Below are 15156 nucleotides of genomic sequence, written 5' to 3'. Positions count from 1 at the left end.
TGAATCGATTATTGATAATCGTTAGTTGCAGCCCTACTATCAGTTATTGTCTTTGATCTGTCATTATGATCTCATTTCTCATTATGATCATGACATGACACAATATCTTTGACTACTTGTTGTAGGTTTTACATCAGACAGGAAGTAGCATTCTGGATATAATCCTAACTCTAGTTGCAGAGGTCTGGAGACTAGAAAGACTCGGAGGAGGAAGTCTCCCCAATGGTGCTGTGGACAAAACCAAACACAGACCCTTTGTTTCAGTGATGTGGCAGATCAACAGTATTAAGTCTTGGTACATCTGACTAACAACACAATGGTAGAGTAGAAACCACACCAAATATGAAAAAGTATCACATCACATGTGATTCTAGTTGTTTCTAGTTGTAGTTGTATCTAGAGGTGGAAGGTATAGAAGGTATATAAAGTAAACCGGTATGAATTTGACCTACGATATAGTTTTTGACACGACCGTGCTGCCAATGAAATAACTCTTACTGTCCAATAAAAGCAGAGATAACAATCTGTTCAGCATCTGTTTTCATTATGATCAATCTTAACAGGAAACAACATCTTTAACTGATTGTTGTATTTGTGTTAATGGTACAAACACAACGTGAGCTGATTCTTCATGATCCCTCCACAGAGAGGACCAGGAGAGCTCAGAGGTTCCCAGAGGTCCGTCTGCCCAGCAGCATCAAACACACCTGGACTCCATATTCATGGTCTGTACATGTACAACTACTGTTACATCTCTTGTGTTCACAATCATCTCCATGCTGCACTCTGTAGACCAGTGGATCGTCAGTCTGTCCAACATGGATCTGATGTTTGCTTCCATGCTTTTAGTTTGTGTCATTCATAGAATATTCTGTTCCAGCTGCTGGAGGAGAACATCGTCACTTTTGTGAAGAACGAGCTGAAGAAGATCCAGAAGGTTGTGAGTTCAGATTACCCAGAATGCTTAGAGAGTCAGAGGGAGGATGAGGAGGTGCTGGACGGTGAGGATGAAGAGCAGAGGAGGAACAGCAGAGAGGCGTTTGTGAAGATCACAATGAACTTCCTGAGGAGAATGAAGCAGGAGGAGCTGGCTGACTGTCTGCAGAGCAGTAAGAGGATTTCTCTAAAGATTCAACATGCTGGATAAATGTGACGTTTACCAACGTCTCAAGAGATGGACCAACATATATTCATCGACTCATTCTGTGAGGAAATGACATGTTGAAATCTATTCTTTGACTCATTGATCTTCTTTGTTGTGTTCATTCAGGACTTCTTGCTGCAGTTTGTCAGCGTGAACTCAAATCTAACCTGAAGAAGAAGTTCCAGTGTGTGTTTGAGGGGATCGCTAAAGCAGGAAACCCAACCCTTCTGAATGAGATGTACACAGAGCTCTACATCACAGAGGGAGGGACTGCAGGGGTCAATGATGAACATGAGGTCAGACAGATTGAAACAGCATCCAGGAAACCACACAGACCAGAAACAACCATCAGACAAGAAGACCTCTTTAAAGCCTCACCTGGAGGAGAGGAACCAATCAGAACAGTGATGACAAAGGGAGTGGCTGGCATTGGGAAAACAGTCTTAACACAGAAGTTCACTCTGGACTGGGCTGAAGACAAAGACCACCAGGACATACTGTTCACATTTCCATTCACCTTCAGAGAGCTGAATGTGCTGAAAGAGAAGAAGTTCAGCTTGGTGCAACTTGTTCATCACTTCTTCAATGAAACCAAAGCAGCAGGAATCTGCAGGTTTGAAGAGTTCCTGCTTCTGTTCATCTTTGACGGTCTGGATGAGTGTCGACTTCCTCTGGACTTCACCAACAATGAGGTCCTGACTGATGTTACAGAGTCCACCTCAGTGGATGTGCTGCTGACAAACCTCTTCAGGGGGAAACTGCTTCCCTCTGCTCGCCTCTGGATCACCACACGACCTGCAGCAGCCAATCAGATCCCTCCTGAGTGTGTTGGCATGGTGACAGAGGTCAGAGGGTTCACTGACCCACAGAAGGAGGAGTACTTCAGGAAGAGATTCAGAGATGAGGAGCAGGCCAGCAGGATCATCTCCCACATCAAGACCTCACGAAGCCTCCACATCATGTGCCACATCCCAGTCTTCTGCTGGATCACTGCTACAGTTCTGGAGGAGGTGTTGAAGACCAGAGAGGGAGGAGAGCTGCCCAAGACCCTGACTGAGATGTACATCCACTTCCTGGTGGTTCAGTCCAAACTGAAGAAGGTCAAGTATGATGGAGGAGCTGCGACAGATCCACACTGGAGTAAAAAGAGCAGGAAGATGACTGAGTCTCTGGGAAAACTGGCTTTTGATCAGCTGCAGAAAGGGAACCTAATCTTCTATGAATCCGACCTGACAGAGTGTGGCATCGACATCAGAGCAGCCTCAGTGTACTCAGGAGTGTTCACACAGGTCTTTAGAGAGGAGAGAGGACTGTACCAGGACAAGGTCTTCTGCTTCGTCCATCTGAGTGTTCAGGAGTTTCTGGCTGCTCTTCATGTCCATCTGACCTTCATCAACTCTGGAGTCAATCTGCTGTCAGAAGAACCAACAACCTCCCGTTGGTCTAAAGTCTTTAGAGGCAAACCTGAACCAACACGTCTCTACCAGAGTGCTGTGGACAAGGCCTTACAGAGTCCAAATGGACACCTGGACTTGTTCCTCCGCTTCCTTCTGGGTCTTTCTCTGGAGACCAATCAGAGTCTCCTACGAGGTCTGCTGACACAGACAGGAAGTAGCTCACAGACCAATCAGGAAACAGCCCAGTACATCAAGAAGAAGATCAGTGAGAATGAGTCTCCAGAGAAAAGCATCAATCTGTTCCACTGTCTGAATGAACTGAATGATGGTTCTCTAGTGGAGGAGATCCAACAGTCCCTGAGTTCAGGACGTCTCTCCGCAGATGAACTGTCTCCTGCTCAGTGGTCAGCTCTGGTCTTCATCTTACTGTCATCAGAAGATGATCTGGACGTGTTTGACCTGAATAAATACTTTGCTTCAGAGGAGGCTCTTCTGAGGCTGCTGCCAGTGGTCAAAGCCTCCAACAAAGCTCTGTAAGTACAGAGAGTTAGATTCATAGATCATAACTTAAATACGCTGCTATCTTTTCTACTTATTGTTTATTTCTTCTTCATCATTGTCTCTTCAGACTGAGTGACTGTAACCTCTCAGAGAGAAGCTGTGAAGCTCTGTCCTCAGTTCTCAGCTCCCAGTCCTCTAGTCTGAGAGAGATGGACCTGAGTAACAACGACCTGCAGGATTCAGGAGTGAAGATGCTGTCTGGAGGACTAAAGAGTCCACATTGTACACTGGAGACTCTCAGGTGATCCTGTGAATTACTTTTCTTGGACTCGGTACCAAGTTTAAAGTTCACACACAAACAGATTGGTGATGACAGTCATAAACATAAACCTTCCAGCCCTCACAGTTCTCTCAGATCATGTGACATGTGTGATGTTTTGTGTGTTTGCAGCCTGTCAGGCTGTCTGATCACAGAGGAAGGCTGTGCTTCTCTGGTCTCAGCTCTGAGCTCCAACCCCTCCCATCTGAGAGAGCTGGACCTGAGCTACAATCATCCAGGAGACTCAGGAGTGAAGATGCTGTCTGATGGACAGAAGGATCCTCACTGGAGACTGGAAACTCTCAGGTATGAAGAGGCCTGCTGCAGCCACAGACACTCAGTCTGATGGAGGAGGTCGAGCTGGAGACTTGTTCTCTGTCACACTGTCAGCCTGGTTAATATGACCCTGATACACCAAGCTGACCTCAAACTACCAGAGACTCATCAGACTGTTTGTGTCCCACATCAGACCATCAACACAGACAGAAGTATCAGGGAACAGTAGCCAGGATGAGCCCAACAGGGAGGGAAGGTGATGAAACTGTTGTTGTTCTGGAGCGGTGTCTTGGTTGAACGTTAGTAAAGAGGACAGTGGTGCATCCTGACACGCTGACGGCATCATGGTGGGTTGACATGAGTCAACGTCGTCACGCTGCAGGTTTGTGGGCTCATATCAAACAACAGTTGATGTTCTGATGCTCGTGTGTGTTGCCCTTTAGTCCAGACATTATTGTGAAAAGACAAAGAGACAGAAACAATCTGTTTAAAGCGTCTCGATGAATCATCACAGCAGGAATGTTTTGCTGTTCTGAAGGAGTTCAGCTTTACCTGGTTTGGTTTGTTTTGCACTGAGAGCCAGTTCCCTGGCTGAGAAGAGTCGACTTGTTGAAAGTACAGGTGACAGTCGGCCACAGACGCTCAGTGAAGAACCAGCAGCTGGTTGTGGACGTGGTGTGTCAGAGCCCAAAGAGGTTTATTGAGGACTGGACCAGAGTTCTAGGGGGACACAGGCAGTGCTCTGTGGCTGCAGACGGACTTGAACTGTAATATTTTCTGCAATCAGAAGAAGCTCCAGTGAAGTCACAGAGTATGAGCTGATGAACAATAAGTGCTCATGTGAAGATGAATAACAAAGCTCTGTGTGTGAGAGCGATGTAATGTCCATGTCTCCATGCTGCTCTGACCCCCCTCCTCCTTTCAGGGTGGAGCCTGCTGGAGTCCGATGGTCCAGACCAGGTCTGAGGAAGTGTAAGTGTGCTTTGAGTTTGATTCATGGAAACAAAGCATCTTCAAACTGTGACATCACTCATTCACATCTCTGATGTCATCATCAAACACATGATCGATTAATAACTGCAGCTGTGTTGTGTCTTGTTCTCTCCATCAGATTCCTGTGAACTCACACTCGACACAAACACAGTGAGCAGATACCTCAAACTGTCTGACAACAACAGGAAGGTGACATATGTGAGAGAGGTTCAGTCATATCCTGATCATCCAGACAGGTTTGATGCCTCTCAGCTGCTGTGTAGAACTGGTCTGACTGGTCGCTGTTACTGGGAGGTCGAGTGGAGAGGAAGAGTTGATATATCAGTGAGTTACAGAGGAATCAGGAGGAAAGGAGAGAGTAAAGACTGTGTGTTTGGAAAGAATGATCAGTCCTGGAGTCTGTGGTGTAATGATGGTCGTTACTCTGTCTGTCACAATAAGATGATAACATACACCACCTCCTCCTCCTCCTCCTCCTCCTCCTCCTCCTCCTCCTCCTCCTCCTCCTCCTCCTCCTCCTCCTCCTCCTCTGGTAGAGTAGCAGTGTATGTGGACTGTCCTGCTGGCTCTCTGTCCTTCTACAGAGTCTCCTCTGACACACTGATCCACCTCCACACCTTCAACACCACATTCACTGAACCTCTTTATCCTGGCTTTGGGTTCAGGTTCAGGTCCAGGCCTGGTTCCTCAGTGTCTCTGTGTTCTCTGGAGGAGGGAGAGTCTCCTCCTGCTAGAGGAACCTTCTCTCTGCTGACCAGATGTTTCAGTGTGTACAGGATCACACACAGCTGATGTGAGTTGGTACCAACCTGATCTCTCAGTGGTTGTAGATGCAGTTGGAGCAGGTGAGGGGTACCTGAGCTGGTCTGGACTCTGGGGGGTTGAGAGCTCTCTGGGACTTGTGGTGTTGCAGATGGATGTGTGAAAGAGCTGAGCGAGGTCCATGTAATGACCTGGAATGATGTGTTGTCTGAGAGAAGCTGTGAAACATCTTTGACTTTGTGTAGAAAACTGAACTTTGTTGTCTCGAAACATTTGTTTGCGTTCAGAAAAACCTCCGAATGTCAAACAAGAGTCTTTCTGGATCAAATGCAGCATCTGTGGAACAAGAAGCACAAGTTGTGAAGAGTTGTTTTGATTTGAACAAACTAAATTCATCTTCTTTGATCATCGTGTAACAAATGAACAAACTCTGAGAAGTGACGTTGAGATCAAAAGAAATCAAAGTTTTGGACGATTCTAGATAATAAAGCACATAAACATCACGTCAAAGCAGAAACGTCCAAATCCACCAGAACACTGTCTCACATGAAGGATCAGTTGAATGCAGCTTGGTTCTTCACGTGGTATTGTTCACTTTGACTTCATTCATCACTGACTGTGTGCTAGTTTGATGAAACTCATAGAAACAAATCAAAAGAGACAAAAGAAGTTTGAACCAAACTACTGATCAAGAACCAGCTCAGCTGTTTATTCAATGAAGATATATTATAATGCAGAATGTGTCACGATGTAACTTTTCATTCTTTGGTTTGTATTCTTACTGATCATGTGTTCATTTAATGATGATCATGTTTCACTGATCTTCATTCATGTGTTCATGTGTGATGTGTGATGAGGCTTATTGCTGATCTGAACCTTTCAGCTTTTTGACATTTTATCTTTTATTTTCTTTACTTTTCACATCATCTGTTTGTGTAACCTTTAATGTTTTTATCGTATAAACCAAATAAAACTGGTTTGTATTTTGTACATTCCAACCAAAGTGCAGTGTTGCTGGTCTCTGAGGGAGTCTGCGTAGTCTCCAATATGAATATCACATGACTGATGAACAATGAGGGGGCGTGTCTTCTGTTAAAACACTTCCTGGAAGTCTCTTCGCGTGCGTCCTCGCTCATGTCTCCTCAGAGATCTCTCCTCTCTCCTCTCTCCTCTCTCCTCAGAGCAGAAATAAGAGATGAAAGACGGCCGTCAATATGGCGGCGCAGAACAACTTCCGGTTCAAGCGAGGATCGAGGAAATGACAGATAAGAGACTTGGGATGTATCCAGGAAGTGTTTTAACAGAAGACACGCCCCCTCATTGTTCATCTGTCATGTGATTGGACGCTGCAGCCGATCGGACTGATGAGATTTTGTTCAACATGTAAACAGTAAAGACTGATCACAGATTAAACTCTAGTTCATATTTGATTAATTTATGATTCAACATCTGGTTTAAATAAATGTTCATTGTAGTCGGAACAACAAAAGGACCACAAACAACTTTCTACATTTATTAGAAAGATTTGTGTTTTCATGATCTGATGTTTCCCTCAATAACTTTATTATGAATATGATTAAAGTCAGAGAGCTTTTTACATCATTGATCATCATTTCTTTCAGTCACGTGAGGCGGATCATTCCTGAGTGTTTGAGTTTTATCATTTAAGAGAAACAATAATCATATTCGGAGTTATTTAATATCGACATCACAATCTGAATTTATATAAATACAGAGGCAAATAGTTCATAAATATGACAAACGCATTCTGCCGGTAATCGGTCCTACGCTTATTAACAGGACACAGAACACAGTATAAATACCACAGACTGTGTATAAATACCACAGACTGTGTATGAATACCACAGACTGTGTATAAATACTCAATGCAGATTGTTAGAGAGGAAACAGCTCTACAGTGATGACTACTGTGTTCTTTAGTTGCCCTCACATCTCATGTGATGAAGGTGCTGGAGAGGCTGGTCTTGGCCCACCTCCGTCCACAGGTGAGATCCTCACTGGACCCTCTGCAGTTTGCATACCAGCCTCATGTGGGAGAGGACGACGCCATCATCTACCTGCTGCAACGAGCTCAGTCTCACCTGGATGGACCGGTGGCTCTGTGAGAATCACTTTCTTTGACTTCAGTGCATTCAACACCATCCAACCAGTGCTGCTGAGTGAGAAGCTGCGGGTGGTGGGGGTGAACGCATCCACCGTCTCCTGGATCACTGACTACCTCACAGCAGACCACAGTTTGTCCCACTGGGCCGTGTGCTGTCTGATACGGTGGTCAGTGATACTGGAGCCCCACAGGGAACTGTTCTGTCTCCCTTCCTGTTCACCTTGTACACCACTGACTTCCAGGACAACTCTGTGTCATGCATCTGCAGAAGTTCTCTGATGACTCTGCAGTGGTCGGTGTGTAAGGGACGGACGGGAGGAGGAGTACAGGGCAGTAGTGGAGGACTTTGTGGAGTGGGCCGGTAGAAATCACCTGCGTCTGAACGTGACCAAGACCAGAGAGATGGTGGTCGACTTCAGGAGGAAGACGACGGCTCCACAACCGCTGAGAGTTCTGGGAGAGGACGTGGACATGGTGGAGGAGGACAAGTACCTGGTGTCTCCATGGACAGCAGACTGAACTGGAAGAACAACATCAACGCTGTGTACAAGAAGGGGAGGAGTCAACTCTTCTTCTTGAGGAAACTTGGATCCTTCAGCGTGTGCAGCAGGATGTTGGAGATGTTCTACAGTCTGTTGTGGTCAGTGCACTGGACTTCTGTAGTCTGCTGGGGGAGCAGCATTGGAGCCGGAGACACCAACAGACTTAATGAACTGGTTAAGAAGGCCGGCTCCATGGACGAGGACCACCCTCTCCACCACCTCCTGCAGGGACAGACTGATCCAGATGTGATCATCAGCACCGTCATCAGAAACAGACGTCGCTTCACGTGACGCAACTGAGGAAAGGACGTCTCGTGTCTCTTAAAACATATTTCCTTGGTCCTCTCTCCTCGCATGGTTTCCTCCAGGTGGGAGGGACTAAGACGCAAGGAAAGGACGCAAGCGAGGGAAACGGGGATGCAATTAAGAGACTTGGGATGTACCCCTCGTTTCCTCTCTCCTTGCGTGACGGCCCCTCCCTTCCTGTTTCCTTTAGTTTCACTTCTGGAGCTCGTGGTGTCGCAGCTTCTTCTTCTCTGCTTCTAAAGGTTAGTGAGCGACTCTTCTCACTGAGGGACTCTCGGAGGACTCTTTGGTCCTTCACGTCCTTCAGGTCCAGCAGAAACTAGTTCAAGTGGACTTCAGAGGACCAGTGAAGAAGAACAGAGCAACACGTCACAAAGTCTTCAGTGGGCGTGTCGCTCCTTCTTTCCTCGTGAAGGAACCAAAGTCACGTTTGAGTTCAGTCTCGCGAGAAGAAGTTACAGAAATACTTGATGTTTGTCTTCAGTCAGCTGAACACAAATGGATTTAAAGTGAAGTTTAGTATGTGCAGTATGACGTCATCGTCCGCCCTAAAGCTACCACACATCACTCCGAGTACTTGGAGTGATGTGTGTATATATATATATATATATTAGTTCAGAAAATAAAAATAATGCTGAAACAATACAAGAAAAATAGAACTTTATTCCCAGACAGAGGAAAATACAACCACATCATTGAATGTGTGTATGATTTCTATATTTACAGAGTAAACAGTCGTTCACATCTCTAACAGTCTGCGAACAACAAGTTTTAAAGCTGCTGTGTGACTTTTAGAATTACATTCCTGCGCCATCCGCTGGTCGAATAAAGAACGACACGGTGGGAGGCGGCCGTACAGGCTGCTGGGACTGTCTGGTGATTGTCAAACACGTAAAGATAATGAACAGTCATTTGAATAAACCTTCTCACATGTCATTCACTGTCAGTAACAATGTGGTGGAAACACGAATCATGAAAGTGAATTTAATGAATCCGCTTTCTGACCATGGTGCGGTCAAGGATGCTCCGCAAAACAGCCGAGGTCAAAAAAACCTTCACTCGTTGAGAAGTAAATACAGCGACATGAGCAGAAAATATAAAGTAGCGTTACTGCCTTCTTAGAGATCACCTGATGTCAGAGCCTTCAAAATACTGCTGTTTCTACTACATGTACATCAGATGCAGTACTATTGTAATACTGTTGTGTTTAAAATGATACCAGAGAGTTTGGTATTTTTGTTTTTGATTTTGCTGACAGTGATGTGGAAGTGTACCTCGGGGCGTGTCAGTACGCTGTGACATCACTGCTGGGGGTGTGGCTACAGGTGAAACGCTGCGCTCTTTAACGGTTTGTTTGTGCGCATCACTTTCAAGCCCTTTGTGTTCATGCATCAATACATCTCGGTCCATAACCTCTCCCACAATAAAGGACATATTTACAGTATCTTTACAGAACTGTGAGCGGCACGTTATACTGGTCGCAGTACATTCAGGCAGCGTCGTCCAGCAGTCTCTGCAGGTTCTTCTGCACCTGAAAGGACAGACGTGGTGCGTGAACGTTACTGCTGCTGTCTGACATCAAGCAATCAAGTGTTGTTCACATGTCACCTTTAAAACAAATCATAAGCAATTCAATGCTTTACAAATGATTGAGAAGACGAGAACGAGAAGAAAATGCACATCAATTAAAGTTAAGAAAATTGATCGTGGTGAAACAGTAAAAAAGTTAAATTAGAGCAAAATAAAATAAGAAATAAAATGTAATAACGTAGTAATAATGAGCAATAATAATAAAAATGCCCACATGCACATTCTGTGATATATTTCGATACTGTATGTTTTTAAAGTTCCTGTAATCTGGTTTAATGTTCAGCACTGGAGATGGGAGGCAAATAGCCTAGCTTAGCATAAAGACTGGCAGCAGGGGGAAACTGTTAGCATGTCTCTGTTCAAAGACAACTTGTGGTTTTAGGGGGACTATTTCTTGACTAAAATAGAACTGGATGAGTACACCGGAGGGCCTCAGACTTTCTGACCAGACTCTCACATCCACCTGCTCACCTGTTCCTCGTTCCCACATCACTCCCTCAGAGTGTACAACAGCCCGTCTCACCTGCTGCTGCCCATTCTCACTGATGCGTTTACCTTTACCTGCGCTTGACCAGGCGCCTGCTCTGTAAACTGTAATATTTGCAGCAGGTTGAGGATCTGGAGCCGGACTCGTCTACAGGAGACGAGCGTCGGCCTGAAACGTTAATGACGAGCTCTGCTTACAGGCCGACGGATCGCTGACTATGAATGTTTGATTCGCGCCGCCGAGCGTCCGGTTACGTTCTGTTTCTGCTCCTCACGATGGAAGAGAAACATCCTGAGCACCAGCGTCCTGTTCGATCCGAGGAGACGAGGTCATCAAGGCGACTAACGGATACTCTGACATCATGGTGTTCTGTCAAACAACAACTGTCATTTCTGTGGTAACAGACAATGAATGGATTTTGGCAGCTGAATATTTGATAGAAATCTTTGTGAACTGATTGAAAAGCCTTTTTGCTTGAATTAAACCTCGGAGACACGGACGGACGGACGGACGGACGGACGGACGGACGGAAGGACGGACGGACGGACGGACGGACGGACGGACCTTCTCCAGCTTCATCAGGTTGATGGTCAGCAGTTCAGAGAAGAGCCCGAAGTTTGAATCGACTTCTAAAGTGGTTTCGATATGAAAGTCTGAACAGGTTGAATAAAACGTATGAATAATCATATTTCTCAGTAAAAGTTGTTTTTAACTTCTCTGTCTCCGCCGGGCTGTGACTCACTCCTGGTGGGTGAAGTCGGTGATGGAGCCGAGCGTCGTCAGCCTCTCCTCCAATGAGATGATCTTAAGAGCCAAGTAACAAGAAGACAAGAGCAGGACACACACTCTGAGACCCCACACACACACACAGACACACACACACACACACACACACACAGACACACACACACACACACACACAGACACACACACACAGACACACACACACACACACAGACACACACACACAGACACACACACACACAGACACACACACACACACACACACACACGCACACGCACACACACACACAGACACACACACACAGACACACACACACACACACAGACACACACACACACACACAGACACACACACACACACACACACACACACACACAGACACACGCACACGCACACACACGCACGCACGCACACACACACGTACACACACACGATCAATCTCGAGATGAGTGAGATAAAGTTGTTCAGAAAACAATGAAATAAAGTCAATCCATGAATGAAGATGGAGTTCGTGAATGAATGCATTATTACATGAATAAACAGCTTCATTAGTGGATCATTGTGGCCCCAATGTGAACAATGCAAAATACTGGAGTGAGGGACTTGAAGCTTGTCTGAAAAAATAAGAAAACATGAGAACACCATGTGCGTCCTACATGGATAACGCCGTCAAGCTAGCCATATTGGGCAAAGTGAACATCGCAACTCAGCTGGACGACGGACACAGGATTGCAGTGAGGAAACACAATGAGGAGGTGGATAAAAACAGGCACATTCTATCCAAAATAATTGATTGTGTGAAGTTTTGTGGGGCTTTTGAGTTGGCCTTGCGTGGGCATGACGAGACTGACTCCTCTGACAATCCTGGCATTTTCAGGGGATTGGTGGATTTTGGTGCGTCCCTCGACGGAGTGCTGGAGGAGCACCTTAAGACAGCTAGCGTGTTTAAAGGCACGTCAAAGACGGTACAAAACGAGCTGTTGGACTGCATGCTGTCGGTTGTGAAGGAGTACATTCTGGAGGAAGTAAAGAGCGCTGATTTTATTGCCATTCAAGCAGACGAGACGACTGACATTTCCACCCACTGCCAGCTGGTGCTTGTGCTACGCTACATCGACGCCAACAATCACGTCCAAGAGCAGTTTTTCGAGTACATTACCATCCAGAACGCAACCGCTGACACCATCGCTACAGCGCTTATGGAGAGGCTGAGCGCCATCCTCTCAAACGGACAAAAGGCCAAACTTATCGCCCAAGCGTACGACGGGGCTGCTGTAATGAGGGGAGCCACCGGCGGAGTGCAGCGTAAGATATTGGATGTCTACGAAAATGCTCACTACGTCCACTGCTACGCGCATCAGCTGAACCTCATCATGCAGAAGGCAACATCACACATCCCCAGGATCCGCACCTTCTTTTCTGACCTTGGTGGATTTTCTGCCTTCTTCTCCAGGTCACCCAAGCGAACCACCGTGCTTGACCAAGTGGTTGCCCATCGACTTCCTAGAGCCTCTACAACACGGTGGAACTTCCACAGTCGCGCTGTAAATACTGTGTACGAGCACAAGGACGACGTCCTGAAGTGTTTCCAGGCCATCAGAGACTCTGGGAACTTTGATCCCCTAACTGTTAGAGAGGCCGGGGGCTTTGCGAGGATGCTTGAAGACGAGACTTTCTGTTTTTTCCTAGCATTGTTCCACAAGATCATGCCAAATGTGGACATGCTCTTCAACCAGCTGCAGAAGAGGAACATCGACCCTGTCTTCATTAAGTCACTTGTCCAGAGGTTCACAGACAGCAACGATCAGGTAAATAACTATATCTACTATTGGCTGATAAAGCTAATTATAATTATAATAATACAAAGCCTAAATGTGCCTAGTCATCAAAGTGAATGATTACCATAGAGAACATCACAATGATATATGTTTAAATAATTTAAAAGGAAAAAGAAGATTTGTATAATAATACAGGTAGTTATTAAACACAATTTCTAATAACAGGCTTATTCAGGTCCACCAAGTCAATTTCTAGAAGAGGCCTAGTTGTTATTGAAGATGGCAAGTTAGCAACTGAAACTTTATTTTTTGGGACAGAGCCTCCGTCTCCTCTCCGTGTGGGGACAGTGCATCTGACCAGCAGCACCAGCCCAAAAAGCAACGGAGGATGCTGGGACCAGGAGAACAACAGAGGCTGGCTACAGAGGTAAGATGTGATGTAGTTGTCAATATATATACTTTATACACTCACACACAGACGTATACTATATGTGTGTATGCTATATGTGTGTATGCTAATTACAGGAAGTAGTCAAATATTCAGTAACATAGTCGTCTGTCTCCTTGAAAAGGGGAGGACAAGCTGGTAACTGACTTTCTGATAATTTTCCATCATCTAAAGTTCTTTGTAAGATTTTACACACATTGTATTTTTGAATTTTCAAAAGTCATATGCCGTACTTGACTTGGAAAGTGTTCAATCAGAATCACTTTCATCGAAATATCTTTATTGCAAATTTTAAGGTTATCTCTTTTACAGGTATGTGATACCATCCTGATTCAAGCCAAGGAGCGGTTCGCCTTCACCCAGCACCTCATCAGCACAACACTGCTGCATGGAGAGTTGTTCCCACAACACAGTGTGACGTTCCCTGATTCAGCGCTTGAAACCACAGTGGAGGCTTACCCCATGTTGGACCAGGCCAAGCTCAAAACAGAACTGTCCCTCATCTATGAGAACAGTGAGTTCAAGGCCTGCAGTGGTGCAGTGCCTATGTACCAGTTCTTCATGGAGAACAACCTTCAGAGCACCTTCACAGAGACTGTCACTCTCCTCAGGATCCTCATCACCACACCCATGACTACAGCTGAATCCGAGAGGTGTTTCTCTACTTTGAAGAGGATCAAGACCTTCCTGAGGAACACCATGACACAGGATGGCCTTAATGCTCTGGCTATGCTCTCCATGGAGAAGAAACTTGTCAGGGACATGCCTGACTTCAATAAGAAGGTTATTGAGAGGTTTGCCACTCAGAAGGCCAGAAGAGCAAAATTTCTCTAAAAAATAATCTGTCAGAAACACATGCAGGTTTCCTCACCACAGTGATTGGGTGTTTCCCCAACAAACAAGGTTCATAGGGGCATCTAATAAATAAACATTCGATTATATATATATATAATCTAATGCAGGGATTCCCAAAGTGGGGTGCGCGCACCCCTGGGGGTGCGCGAGCTGCCTCTAGGGGGTGCGCGAGAGAAAAAATGTAATGGCGGTGCAGTCCCGTCTCCTAAAAATTACGTTCCCCCAAAACTAAAATGCATTCTCAATTACGTTTGACCACAAACGTATTTTCTCCCTGATTACGTTTGTGTTTGACATATTACAAATACGTTTCTCATCAACATATCTTTGCTGTACTCTAGTCTTTATGTTTCTGTGATCTGCCTCGCCTCTACCCCGCCACCCACGAGTTATTGACCCGCGGCCTGTTCCGAGGGCTGACAGACCTGACGATCGGGTGCCTCGCGGCGGGGGCGGCTGGAGACCTCGCGTCCCAGCGCCAACGGGTGAGCGCCCGCCACTCGGAACCATAAAACCAAGTCCCGGATTTCACCCGGGGACATTCTGGAGGTATTGTGACCGGGTGATGTGCCTCGTTGCTGGGGAGGTGCGTGTGTGTATGAGCGTATTTCTGCCGGAGAGGCGGTGGTGGAGAGGGAAAAAAATGTTAAAGAGATGGTGGAATGTATGATTGGAGAGAGAGAAGCGAACAAGTTGGACGTGATCCCGCGTCCAACAACACTGTCGCACGCATCGATGCTTTGTCCGAAGACATCCTGGCTACATTAATCGGTCGCGTGAAGAAGAGTGAGTTTTACTCTCTGCAAGTAGACGAGCCTACAGATGTGGCCAATCTGGCCAATCTTCTGGTGTATGTCCGTTACCTTTTCGAAGGCACGGTGCAGGAAG

At 45.9% G+C, this 15156-nt stretch overlaps 1 protein-coding gene across 1 annotated transcript; it reads left to right on the top strand.

Moving 5' to 3' along the window:
* Window positions 1-657: 657 nt before the first annotated feature.
* Window positions 658-6385, top strand: LOC306778680 (NLR family CARD domain-containing protein 3-like). The gene is made up of 7 exons (XM_079270297.1): window positions 658-725; window positions 881-1109; window positions 1271-3074; window positions 3170-3343; window positions 3494-3667; window positions 4563-4609; window positions 4749-6385. Exons 1-7 carry the CDS (start codon window positions 723-725, stop codon window positions 5420-5422), a joined length of 3105 nt encoding a protein of 1034 aa, XP_079126423.1. The 5' UTR covers window positions 658-722; the 3' UTR covers window positions 5423-6385.
* Window positions 6386-15156: the final 8771 nt, after the last annotated feature.

The sequence above is a fragment of the Melanostigma gelatinosum genome (genome assembly GCF_949748355.1).
Source record: "Melanostigma gelatinosum genome assembly, chromosome: 6".
NCBI lineage: Eukaryota > Metazoa > Chordata > Actinopteri > Perciformes > Zoarcidae > Melanostigma > Melanostigma gelatinosum.
This window is presented reverse-complemented; position numbering and strand designations above follow the sequence as displayed.

Excerpts from the sequence above, each read along its gene's own strand:
- LOC306778680 (XM_079270297.1), top strand. Across the intron at positions 1,110-1,270 it reads GGCTGACTGTCTGCAGAGCA|GACTTCTTGCTGCAGTTTGT; the intron begins GTAAGAGGATTT and ends GTGTTCATTCAG. Across the intron at positions 3,344-3,493 it reads TGTACACTGGAGACTCTCAG|CCTGTCAGGCTGTCTGATCA; the intron begins GTGATCCTGTGA and ends GTGTGTTTGCAG.